The 10,708-nt window shown below is 53.2% G+C and overlaps 4 protein-coding genes across 4 annotated transcripts; 3 read left to right on the top strand and 1 right to left on the bottom strand.

Moving 5' to 3' along the window:
- Positions 1-908: 908 nt before the first annotated feature.
- On the top strand, positions 909-3,096 carry MYCGRDRAFT_71361 (uncharacterized protein; the record flags this gene model as incomplete). Its single annotated transcript, XM_003853025.1, has 9 exons — positions 909-1,504; positions 1,556-1,642; positions 1,700-1,880; positions 1,938-2,332; positions 2,416-2,440; positions 2,488-2,598; positions 2,653-2,703; positions 2,759-2,941; positions 2,987-3,096. The coding sequence occupies 9 exons, from the start codon at positions 1,010-1,012 to the stop codon at positions 3,094-3,096; spliced, it is 1,638 nt and encodes a 545-aa protein (XP_003853073.1).
- A 3,181-nt stretch (positions 3,097-6,277) lies between these two features.
- MYCGRDRAFT_104241 (uncharacterized protein) lies at positions 6,278-6,734 on the top strand (the record flags this gene model as incomplete). The annotated part of the gene is made up of 1 exon (XM_003853026.1): positions 6,278-6,734. One exon carries the CDS (start codon positions 6,327-6,329, stop codon positions 6,648-6,650), a length of 324 nt encoding a protein of 107 aa, XP_003853074.1.
- A 293-nt stretch (positions 6,735-7,027) lies between these two features.
- Positions 7,028-9,332, bottom strand: MYCGRDRAFT_71363 (uncharacterized protein; the record flags this gene model as incomplete). Its single annotated transcript, XM_003853284.1, has 2 exons — positions 7,028-8,431; positions 8,498-9,332. The coding sequence occupies 2 exons, from the start codon at positions 9,173-9,175 to the stop codon at positions 7,028-7,030; spliced, it is 2,082 nt and encodes a 693-aa protein (XP_003853332.1).
- A 158-nt stretch (positions 9,333-9,490) lies between these two features.
- On the top strand, positions 9,491-10,170 carry MYCGRDRAFT_109211 (uncharacterized protein; the record flags this gene model as incomplete). Its single annotated transcript, XM_003853027.1, has 1 exon — positions 9,491-10,170. The coding sequence occupies one exon, from the start codon at positions 9,514-9,516 to the stop codon at positions 10,168-10,170; it is 657 nt and encodes a 218-aa protein (XP_003853075.1).
- Between the last annotated feature and the right edge of the window lie 538 nt (positions 10,171-10,708).

A 10,708-nucleotide genomic window follows, 5' to 3' on the forward strand; every position in this document is an offset into this window, starting at 1 on the left:
AGAGCGACACTAAACTATTAAGCTTAAGGACCTTTACGGATCGATCGTTAAATAGTACAAGCTAATTGTTAAGCGCTAGCATATTAAGAAGGTCTTTATAGGGAACATTTACGACGACTTTATCTTAGATACTATAGAATACAAGTAGTATTTAGACACTTCTATTAAAGTCGACGAGAACTACTACATCGGCTATACTATAAGATAGGTTTACAAGATAAGCTAGATTAAAGACAAGCCTTTTAAAGAAGAAGACCTAAAGGAACCGCGCTAGGAATTATTTGTTAAGATAGAATACCTTAGTAAGAACTATACTTAATTATAACGCTAGTACTCTTCCCTTACTAAGGGTTTAACGAGGCCAGCATAGAACAGCTAACGAGGGGGAGTGTTAAAATACGGTGGCTAGCAATAGCTAGCTAGCTCCAAATAGTGTATATTAGGGTATCTTACTCTCTGTTGGTAGTTAGTTCCTTTAATCAATCACTTGACAAGACATCCTTTTAACACTGTGATCTGGATCATATCGATGCCGGCGCTCTCTCCAGCGGCCACGGTGTCCCGATGTGCATCTCGGATCCTCAATGCGGAGCTCCAGCTCTACAGCCACCGGGCGCCCCGCATACCCTTTCACTCATCACTCCGCCCCTCTCCAACAAATGACGGGAATGCTCTCATCGTCGGCATGGAGCCAGGTGGTCTCCTGGAGTGACGAGCATGTCACAATGTTGAGAAGAACAAGATGCTTGGGGTCTCACTTTCGTTGGCCGCCGCGTACCCGCCTCTCAGTTATCAGTCACGGCACTCTGATGCGGAGCTCTAGCAGCTCCGCACCTCGTTCTCCTCTTACCCGAGGGCGGCATTGCTGCTGGGTCTCATTCTCCGTCAGTATCATGGATGTGCTCTGCTGACGCGGTCGTATCAAGGGAAACATCTACATCCTTTCGTATTCTCAAGTCACATTTCGCTTCCCTCCACCAATCTCTGATCACCTTTTCTGCGCATCAATATGTCTCAAGAATCCTTCGACGCAGTTATTGTAGGCGCTGGGTTCGGCGGCATCTACCAACTGAAACGCCTCCGCGATGACTTGAAATTGAAATGCCTGGTAATTGACCAAGCCGGTGGACCAGGCGGAACATGGTTCTGGAATCTCTATCCTGGCGCGATGAGTGACACCGAGAGCTATGTCTATCGCTTCTCCTGGGACAAGGAGGACCTTCAGGAGTATCCTTGGCCAGAGCACTACGTCAAGCAGCCGGAAGTACTTGCGTATCTGAACCACACTGTCGACAAACATGACCTGCGGAAGGACATGCGTTTCAACACGGCCATGAAAGGTGCAAAGTGGAATGACTCCACCGGAAGATGGGAGATTGAAACGCAAGAGGGTGATTATGGCGGAGAGAAGACGATCAGTGCAAGGTACTTGATCACCAGTCTGGGTCTACTTTCCAAGCAGAACTATCCGGACATTCCGGGTATTCACGACTTCAGAGGCGATGTTAGTTTGTTCAAAATGAGTGGTAGTCAATGTGGCCGCTAACAAAATCAGCTCCATCATACTGCAAAGTATCCGAAGGACTTTCCGCTTGAAGGCAAGAAAGTAGCAGTGATCGGTTCAGGCTCCACCGGCGTGCAGGTGCGTCGAGAAACGTCGCTGCTCAGAGTTGGCCGAAAACTAAGGGAGTCCGAACAGGTCATCACAGAGATCGCCAGGAAGGTCAAAAGCTTGACTTGCTTCCAACGCCACCCACAGTACAGTGTTCCGTCAGGAGATGCGAAGGTGACGCCAGAATACCGCAAGTGGGTCAACGATAACTACGACGACATCTGGAAGCAAGTCCACAACTCCGTCACTGCATTTGGTTTCGAGGAGAGTGGGTGTTACTCGGGCTTTCAACAAATAGACCATTCTCGTTAACCATCTCTCGCAGGTAAGATCTCATACCACGACGTAAGCCCCGAGGAGCGCGAACGCACCTTTCAAGAGAATTGGGACAAAGGCAACGGGTTCCGCTTCATGTTCGGCACTTTCAACGACATCACATTCGACGCAGAAGCGAACGAAGGCGCCTGTGCATTCATCCGCAAGAAGATTGACGAGACCGTCAAGGATCCAGAGAAGGCGAGGAAGCTTAAGCCAAGGGACGTCTACGCTCGACGCCCACTTTGTGATGGCAATGCTTCTAACGGTGAGAAGTACTTCGAGCAATTCAATCGGGATCATGTCGATATTGTGGATCTGAAGGAGACACCGATAGAGCGGATCGAGGCCAATGGGATTCGGACTTCGGATGGCAAGTTCTATGAGCTTGATGTTCTGATCTTGGTGAGTTTGTCGCTTGCTCTGGCTGATGGCTCAATTATTGAAGTCATGCGACATTCTGCTGACTCTCCACCTCTCACTATCAGGCGACCGGATTCGACGCTGTTGAGGGTAAGCGAGATCAAGTTCCCTGTAATATGAGCTCTGACCTCTCCCAGGCAACTATTCGCGCATGGCAATCCACGGCCGAGATAATGTCTCTTTGAAGGAGATGTGGGACGAGACTGGCCCGACAAGCGTGCTGGGTGTTTGCATCCCTGAGTTTCCAAGTGAGTCTGCATCTGCCCAGCCCTTCTAAAAATGAGATTGACCTCGACTTCCAGACTTGTTCATGATCAACGGACCAAAAGGGCCATTCACCAACCAGCCTCCAGGTGAGTGTCCCTTTCAAATTCGCACGAAAGTTGCATGTTGACAACAATCTCCCAGCCATTGAAGCCGAAGTCGACTTCGCCACGGATACAATCGCACGGTCCGAGAAAGGATCCACCAAAGTCGTCGAAGCGACCAAAGAAGGCGAGAAGTGGTGGGCGGACTTGTGCGAAGGTCTGGCGGCCAACAGTCTGTTCTGGAAGGCAACGGAGAATTGGATTTTCGGAGCCAATATTCCAGGTATGCATCATTCGACGTGTTCTGCCGATGTCAAACTGACTCCAGTAGGGAAGAAGCGTACTCTGAGATTCTACTTCGGAGGCATGGGAGGATACAATGCGGAGCTGCAGAAGTGCAAAGACCAGGGATATCCAGCTTTCAAGCCGTTCGTGTAGGAGGAGTTCGGTTGTGCAGCCTAACGTCATACGACGACAAGATAGGGAGTACAGTACCGCTACATCCGGGTCCTCGAATCGCTAGCGCCTTCCAAAATGCCCACAAATCATCGAACGAATGCTGTTGTGATATGTATCCATTCCCACCACTTTGCAATCCCACGTGTATTTGCAGTCAAATCTCCGTCGACTTCACTCTTCCTCGCACCATCTGCTTCGCTCTGTCTTACACTTCTTTCATCAACGCTGTTGGAAAGCCGAAGACACATCCATTCGGGAGTACTCTCAACTGATGCGATGTGCTGAATACGTTCGTCGCGCCTTCAATGTCATTCAGCATCATGGCTCGCCACGCTCAGTCGTGACGTCGTCCTTTCGCGTGCCTCGCGTGCCGTTCAGACGAACATCCTCCTCGTGGTTGGCCCAGTGTTTGCAAGCAGCGAGAGACAAATGTTAGTGATCCTCCATCATAGTGCGATGCTTCCACAATGATCCTATCTGATCTCTGAACCTGAAGTACTACCGAAGATGGCCCCTGAGGACACAGCAGCGGGCTCCGCTCTTTTGGAACTCAAGACTTTGCGAAACATGCTCCGACTCAGCGCCTCGGGAAGCGTCAAGGAGGAGCTCAGGGATGTCGTGTTCGTATGCATCGACTGCGAAGCCTTTGAGTTCGACCAGGCCAAGACCACAGAAGTCGGGATATCGATCCTGGACACGAGATCAATCGTAGATGTGAGCCACTCTATCATGAACACCCGCAACGACATACACTCATCTGACATAGATTCCACCGGGGTCCGATGCATCGGCGTGGTTCTCCTCCATCCAATCAGAGCATTTCCGCATCAGAGAGTACGGCCATCTCGTCAACAAGAAATTCGTCAAGGGCTGCCCGGATCTCTTCTCCTTCGGCACCAGCACTTGGGTGCAGAAAGCCGATGCGAGCGCCACTGTGCTCCGAGTGTTCCAGTATCCAGCGTCGGCCGGCAGGATCGTTCCGAACGCCACGGAGACGCCACGAAATATCGTCCTCGTTGGGCATGGTCTGAAGAATGAAGTTCCGTATCTTCAGAATCTTGGCTTCTCCCTACCGTCCGCTCCAAATGTTGTGAGTAGATTCGATACGGCGAGACTGGGAGGGAAGAAGAGCGGTATTGGACTCGGTCGGCTGTGTAAGGCGGTTGGGCTTGATTCTCAATCTCTTCACAATGCTGGTAATGATGCTGCGTACACCTTGAGAGCTATGTTGATCGCAGTAAGCACAGAATCGAGTCGCGATTTATCTAACAAGAACTGACCACTCTGTTGACAGGCCGTCATTGATAGCTCTACGGCTGGTGGATTTCCAGCATTTCTGAGGCAGGCAATGGCGCCTGAGATCGCAGAACGGGAGTTGCGAGCACGGCAGAGGAGGGAGGCAGGACCACCACGAGGGCAGGGACGACGTGGCAGGCATGGTCCGTCCTCACACAGGCAAGATCAAAGAAGCACCGTTCTTCCCGACCCGGCTCACATCCTGCCTCCTCAAAGCAACCTCAGCAGGAAGAGCGATGAGTAGTCGAGAAGGCACCCTAGCCTTGTCCAGCTGTATCAGTATCTCGACCCTCAGCTGTATCAGTATCTCGACCCTGTCTCGCTCTGCTACCTACCTCGACACATTCATCCAACATTCCACCACCGACATCGCTTACTTCAAGATACCGCTACGCATTCCCACCATCACTCCAATCGATAGAGCAATCGTCGAGTCACTATCGCTACACACAACCTAGCTGGTTCACAATTTATGGATTACGACGGGAAAACCGCATTTGTTTTCTTGTAAGTCACCAGCGGCGAAGATGCTCGCCAGCACTATCGCTGATACCAGCCATTTCAGGTTCATGATCATCGTTCCACTCTTCGGTATACTCGTCTGCTGCAGTCTTCTTCGTGGACTCGGACCATCTCCCACGGCAGAACGCCAGGCACGGAGGGCTGGAGGTGCTATCACTGCTATCGAGTTAAATTCCATCGAGACTACCACCGACGGAACGACCTCCAACGCCAACGAGACAACCACCAACGAGACATCCACCGACGATACGGCCACCAACGATACAGCCACCGACGATACAACCACAGACAGGACAATCCAGTCATCGGAAATAAGTTCGCGACACTCGTGCGACTAGACCCAGAATCAGGCCATGGTCTTCAAAGTCCTCAGAAACGCAGCCGCCAGTACGCTTCACGCCTTCCAACGCAGCGTCGAGTGCTGCTGCAACGGTCTCGGTGTGATCATCTTCTGGCCAATCCACCAAATCTTCAAGCTCGTTTCCTGGCTTTTCGGTCTCTGTGGCGGCTGCTGTGACGACTCCGCGATCGTACATCAGAGCGCCGTACCGTTTGCCCGCCGACTCTCGTACTCGGTCCACAACGCCTACACCGAGAGGCGCAAGTCTGTCGCTGCTTTCAAACCACGAAGGTTCTCGACCCTGCCGCAGTATACGAGCAGACGTAGGAAGAGCAGCGCGGTTCCACCGCACGTTCAGCCCACGGAGTTGGACGTCATACGACAAGCTCGCATTGCCAACTTCGGCGGACAACGACGCCCTGACGCCGAGGAGGGCGAGCAGGCTCCGGAGACAAGTCGACAGGCCACGGAGAGAAGCGAGCAAGTTGTAGAGACGAGCGAGCAGCGACGAATTGAGCGTGAGACCTCGAATCCACCATCGTCGGATAGCAAGAGCGGTAAAGCGACCACCATTCCAGAGGTGACCGTCACTCCTCCGGACACGCCTCCAGTGTCTTGATCATCGGCGAATCCCAATAGCCTCACATTCTCTGTCCACTGGTCGGTCGTTCACAGCCAACCACAGTTCTCAGCCGCTTGACGAACACGATCAGCAGCCGAACCGGTACCATCGATCAACATGTTTGTCCTCACATTTGTGTTCTGGAGATTTATGTTCTGGACCTTCATCTTCATAATCGCCTTCAAGTACAACCAAGACACACAAGGAGCACCTCCGAACTCGATTCCGTATGGTCCCTGGCTCCTACCAGAACGTGTGCGACCACTCTTGCGCAATTTGGTGGAACTCGGCCGACTTGTCGGAGCTGTTCTGGCTATAGTCCTCGACTTCTACCGGACTGGTTTCCACGATCTGTTGCGTTGGGTCGGCGCCACGAAACCTGTGGGTACGCTTGCACGGGGGTGGTGGTACTGTTTCTTGGTGTTGAAGATGTACCTCTTGCCCAGCGACAAAAATGATCCCGCAGATGATGCAGCAGCAGGCGACTCCACTCAGTTCGGCGTCGACGTTTTCCAGCTTCCAACGGACATTGTTCGACAGCAAAGATCAGCAACGTCTCGGTTCGAAGAACTTCGGCAGTCCATGGCGAACTTGAAAACAGCAAGCGAACGTCTGACGGAAGAGACTGCCTGGTTGGATGGACGTGTACGAGCCGTTGTTACCTGCACGAATATATTGGGAGCTGGCATAGATCACCTCATGAAGGAAGTTGATTGGATTGTGGATGAAAGGAGTGTACGGCGCATTTCCTAGCGTTCAGAGAAGTTCGAAATGAGAACACAGTCGTTGTAATTGTCAGACAGCACATTCACGCCATGAAGATCCTGCATGCAACCGATCTGTGCCTCTCAAGCGTGTGATTGTGACTCCGAACATGACTTGAACCGGTAGATGAAGCAACAGCCATCCGTACGCGAGTGTGCATCGAGTTTCGATCTACCCACTACTGTACATGTCCTGCTTCCATCGCGCCGCAGTCCTCCAGAGCAACTCGCTCTTGGCCTGCTCCCTTCTCTGCGTCACACACAAAATACCTTTGCACTCCGTAATTGTTTCCAGCCTGTCGATGCCACCGGTGTCAGTTTTCCCGGCCACATCAACACAATCCCGTTCTCCTCTCCTCGATTTCCTCATCCCTTCTCCACCAGCCCGGTGTCCTTATTCCCAACTTTCAGTTTCTTCCTGCAATCGGGACAATACCACTTCATACGCCTCGGCGGCATCTCGCTGAAATTCACACATTCCAGATGGAACCATTCCTTCTCGCAACTCTCCTCGTTGTCGCAGCCAATCATCGTTCCCCAACTGACATCTCCACAAATACAGTACCGTGGCTCGTCCGGATCCACGTATTCCTCGGGTAGGGCTTCCATGGCGGGCACTTGCGCATCAAGAGGAGCGGCGGAGTCTTTCTTCAGTGTGTTCGCTCCGCTGTTGCGTTTGCGATTCGGTGCTGCCTTGCGCTTGGAGACGCCAACCTTGGCGCTTTCGTCGTCGTTGCTAGTGATGACTCCCGGCACCGGGCGGCGGCTGCGGCGACCGCTCTTGGTTGTCGCCGCCGCAGGAGCTGTGCTGGTGGGCGAGGTGGCTGCGTTTGTTGACGACATACTTGTACTGGGCAGACTGGCATTGCTGTTGCGGCGAAGACCGGCGCGCCTGTTAGGTGGTTCTTCAGAGACTGCTTTGCCCATCTTCAGCTTGATGGTCGGTCCGCGGGTTGCGGGAGGAGTGGCGGCGCGGCGACTGCGGCTGTTGGATGCTTTGGGCGACGATGAGACACCTGCCGGAGCTAGAGGTACTTTCAATGTCATCTGCCCGGCACTTGGAGGAGCGGAAACCTTCAATTTCTTGATCACTGGACCTGTTTTGGTCAGTGTGTCTTGGTTTGCGGCTGGCGTGGTCTCGCGCTTGCGCTTCTTCTGCTCCGGAGATGCGTTGGAAGTTTTATCCTCTGCCGCTTCAACACCTTGTTCACGCGCCAGCTGTGCTTGCAGAGCCGCTTCTTCCAGAAGACGCTGCCTTTTCAGCTTCTTTGCCTCATTGAGCCTCATACCTCGATTAATCAGTTCGGCGTCGGCGTCTTCGTCTTCGGCGTATATCTGCGGGCCAAGCATGGCATTCATCTGGTCTGTCTCCTCGCCGCTAATAATAACCTTAGTTGGGTCCGCTTCGTTGGGTTCATCGACGAACCGGTCTCCAGTTTCCTGCGCTCGTGCCCGTGCAGCCTCTTTTCCAGTGTTTCCGCGGCCTAGATTCTTAAGCTCTCGACGGACCATGGTCTGCGACGGCACCCAGATTGCATTCTTCTTCATCCGCTTTCTAAGCTTTGCCATCTCCCATTCTGTCAACTTCATCCATGGGAGCCATTTGCTTCCCTTTGCGGCGTCCGGTGGTGGCTCGTGAAGAGCAAGGATCGCGTTTGATGTGCTAATTCCTGCGACTGCGGAGTGGGCATTGGTTCCTGGTTGGCCAGGTGCGCGTGGTCCACGCGGCTTCATCTTCTTGTCTTCGCCCTCCACAGTCACTTTGGGCAGCTTTGGCGTGCGAGACCGCGGTCGAGGAGTCTGCGATGTCTTCCCTTTGTCCGCCGTAGGAGGTACATCGAGAAGAGGTGGTGAAGCACGTGGAGATGTCCAATCCGACAAAGTCTCCACGGGTGCATTGGGATCCGGAGGCGGAATGACTTCGCCTGGCACCATCACCTTGCGACTACGCAATTTCGCCGCAGCCTTGTCCTGTGATCGTTTCAGATTCTTCTCCGGCTTTGTGTCTTCTCCTCTTGTGCTCATGCCTCGCTCTCGCTTCAGATTTGGGGATGTCAAGGCCTGCTGCTCGGGAGTGGGATCTCTCGAAGGAGGTTTGGGTTGAGCCTTCAACTTCTCGGTAACAATATCCAAGCGCCGTGCCTCTCGCTTGCACTCCTCGTCCAGACGGACGGCCTCCGCGACCGACATGCGACACGCGGCTTCGGCCTCTTCGAGCGCATGACTGATATCTCTGCGCAGCTGCACGGGATCGGGACGGTTCTGCTTGATGGTTGGTAGAATGCTGTATGCTGTGGTATCCTCGTGAACAGCTCGAACCATGCGCTCGGCTTTTGTGCGCTGGTCTTGAATGAGGGCGAGGGCGCGGGTGAGGTGTGAAGGAAAGTGCTCCGTGTATGTCAGGAAGTCGGACAGGGTCGCCTGGATGTCCGGATCCGATGGCGGCTGACGACTGATAGAGCGAAAGTCGGCGTCGACGGGCGCGTGTGAGAGTGCTGTGCCAGAGGAGGCCATCGCGGCGGTGGTGAGGAGGTATCACTGTGGGCGTCGACCGACCAGGGTAAGACGGCCACCTTGGAGAGGAGCTAATGGCCGTTCATTGATGAGTCGCTGCTTCGAATGACAGTATTTAGTGGTGGCGATAGTGAGGAAATCCAGTTGTCGCATGACCAGACGGTCGAGATGAGTTGCGGTAGGAGGTGTGTCGTGAAGCAAGCACGAGAGTGACGCGATAGCGGAACTGGCTCCGGCCCCGTGAAGCTTCGATGCGCCATTCTTAGATCCGGAAAGTAAGATCCAATGCTCCCCACAAACCTCATGTGGGCTGTATAGATTGCTCGACAGATTTCAAGATGAGCGTTGTCGCCGGCGGACCTACACCGCCCCAAGAGGTGCAGCCAACTGGAGCATTCGCTTCTTACGTCCCGCACGACCTCAAATACAGCCAGGACTTCGAAGACTCCTTGATGCAACTCGTCCTCGAGTCTGATGTACAGCAGGATGGCATTCGTGTGATTCCCGAGGACAGCAACGAACAGCCCGTGGATGGCGTCTCTGTACGCGCCGATGCTGTTTCATGGCAGAGTCTACCTACCATCAATGAAGACGAGCTTCCACTGTCACTCGATGATCCCCGCCGCATCTTTGCGAGTCCGATTGCCGGCGTGAAGCTGACCCATCCTGGTGGCTATCTCGAAGGCGGACCGGGACTTGACCCGGAGATGGACACTTTCCCCGAGGACTTCCTTTCCAACAATACCAATGCGAGATCGAAGGAGCGTCTGCGCAAGGCTGTGGCCAAGGAGATTGACGCAAGCATGGAACTGCTGAGGGAGAGATTAGAAGCACGGAGAAGGGCAAAGGAGAAAAACGAGCAGATTGAGCGAGAGCTCAAGCTCATGTCCGACGACCACAGCCTAGAGTTGAAGATTCAGCGGAAGATGGCCGAAGATCTGCGGGTGAAAAAGGAAGCGAAAGAAAAGAGACGAATGGAGAGGGAAGGTGGTTGAGAGTCAGGCTATGGAGATTTTGAAAAACAACAGTGCTGCACCTTTCACGCCCAGACTCTGTGCTCGACTTTGGCTCTGCTGGCAATCATCTGGTTAGTATACGATCGCAACAAGACGCAGAAGAAAGGGCAAGCGTATCTTTCCGCTCGACATATCGGATCAGGCGAAATTGCGGCGTTGAGTCTGATCATGGACTGGCCAAGACATGACATGAAAGCGTCCCATGCCCTTTCAGCTGATCGAAATGCCTGGCGATAAATGGAGCTCGAAGCAGGAACGACTGAGCTCAGACAAATAGTCGAAAGCAATGCTTAGCTCAGATCAATCATCGAGGTCCGAGGGCGAAGACAACGATGAATGCTATGAGGTACTGGACGACCAATCCCAGACAAGGCAATCACAAACAGACAGAGATGCGGAAGCATTTCGTTCAGGGCGTCGAATCTCCATCGCTCTTACGACTGGTGTTTACTCTCTCATTTCTGTATTTCAAGACTGCTCTCTGTTCGTTCACCGCTCGCATAGACACATGCGTTGC

Source organism: Zymoseptoria tritici, chromosome 4 (assembly GCF_000219625.1).
Source record: "Zymoseptoria tritici IPO323 chromosome 4, whole genome shotgun sequence".
NCBI classification, from domain to species: Eukaryota; Fungi; Ascomycota; class Dothideomycetes; order Mycosphaerellales; family Mycosphaerellaceae; genus Zymoseptoria; species Zymoseptoria tritici.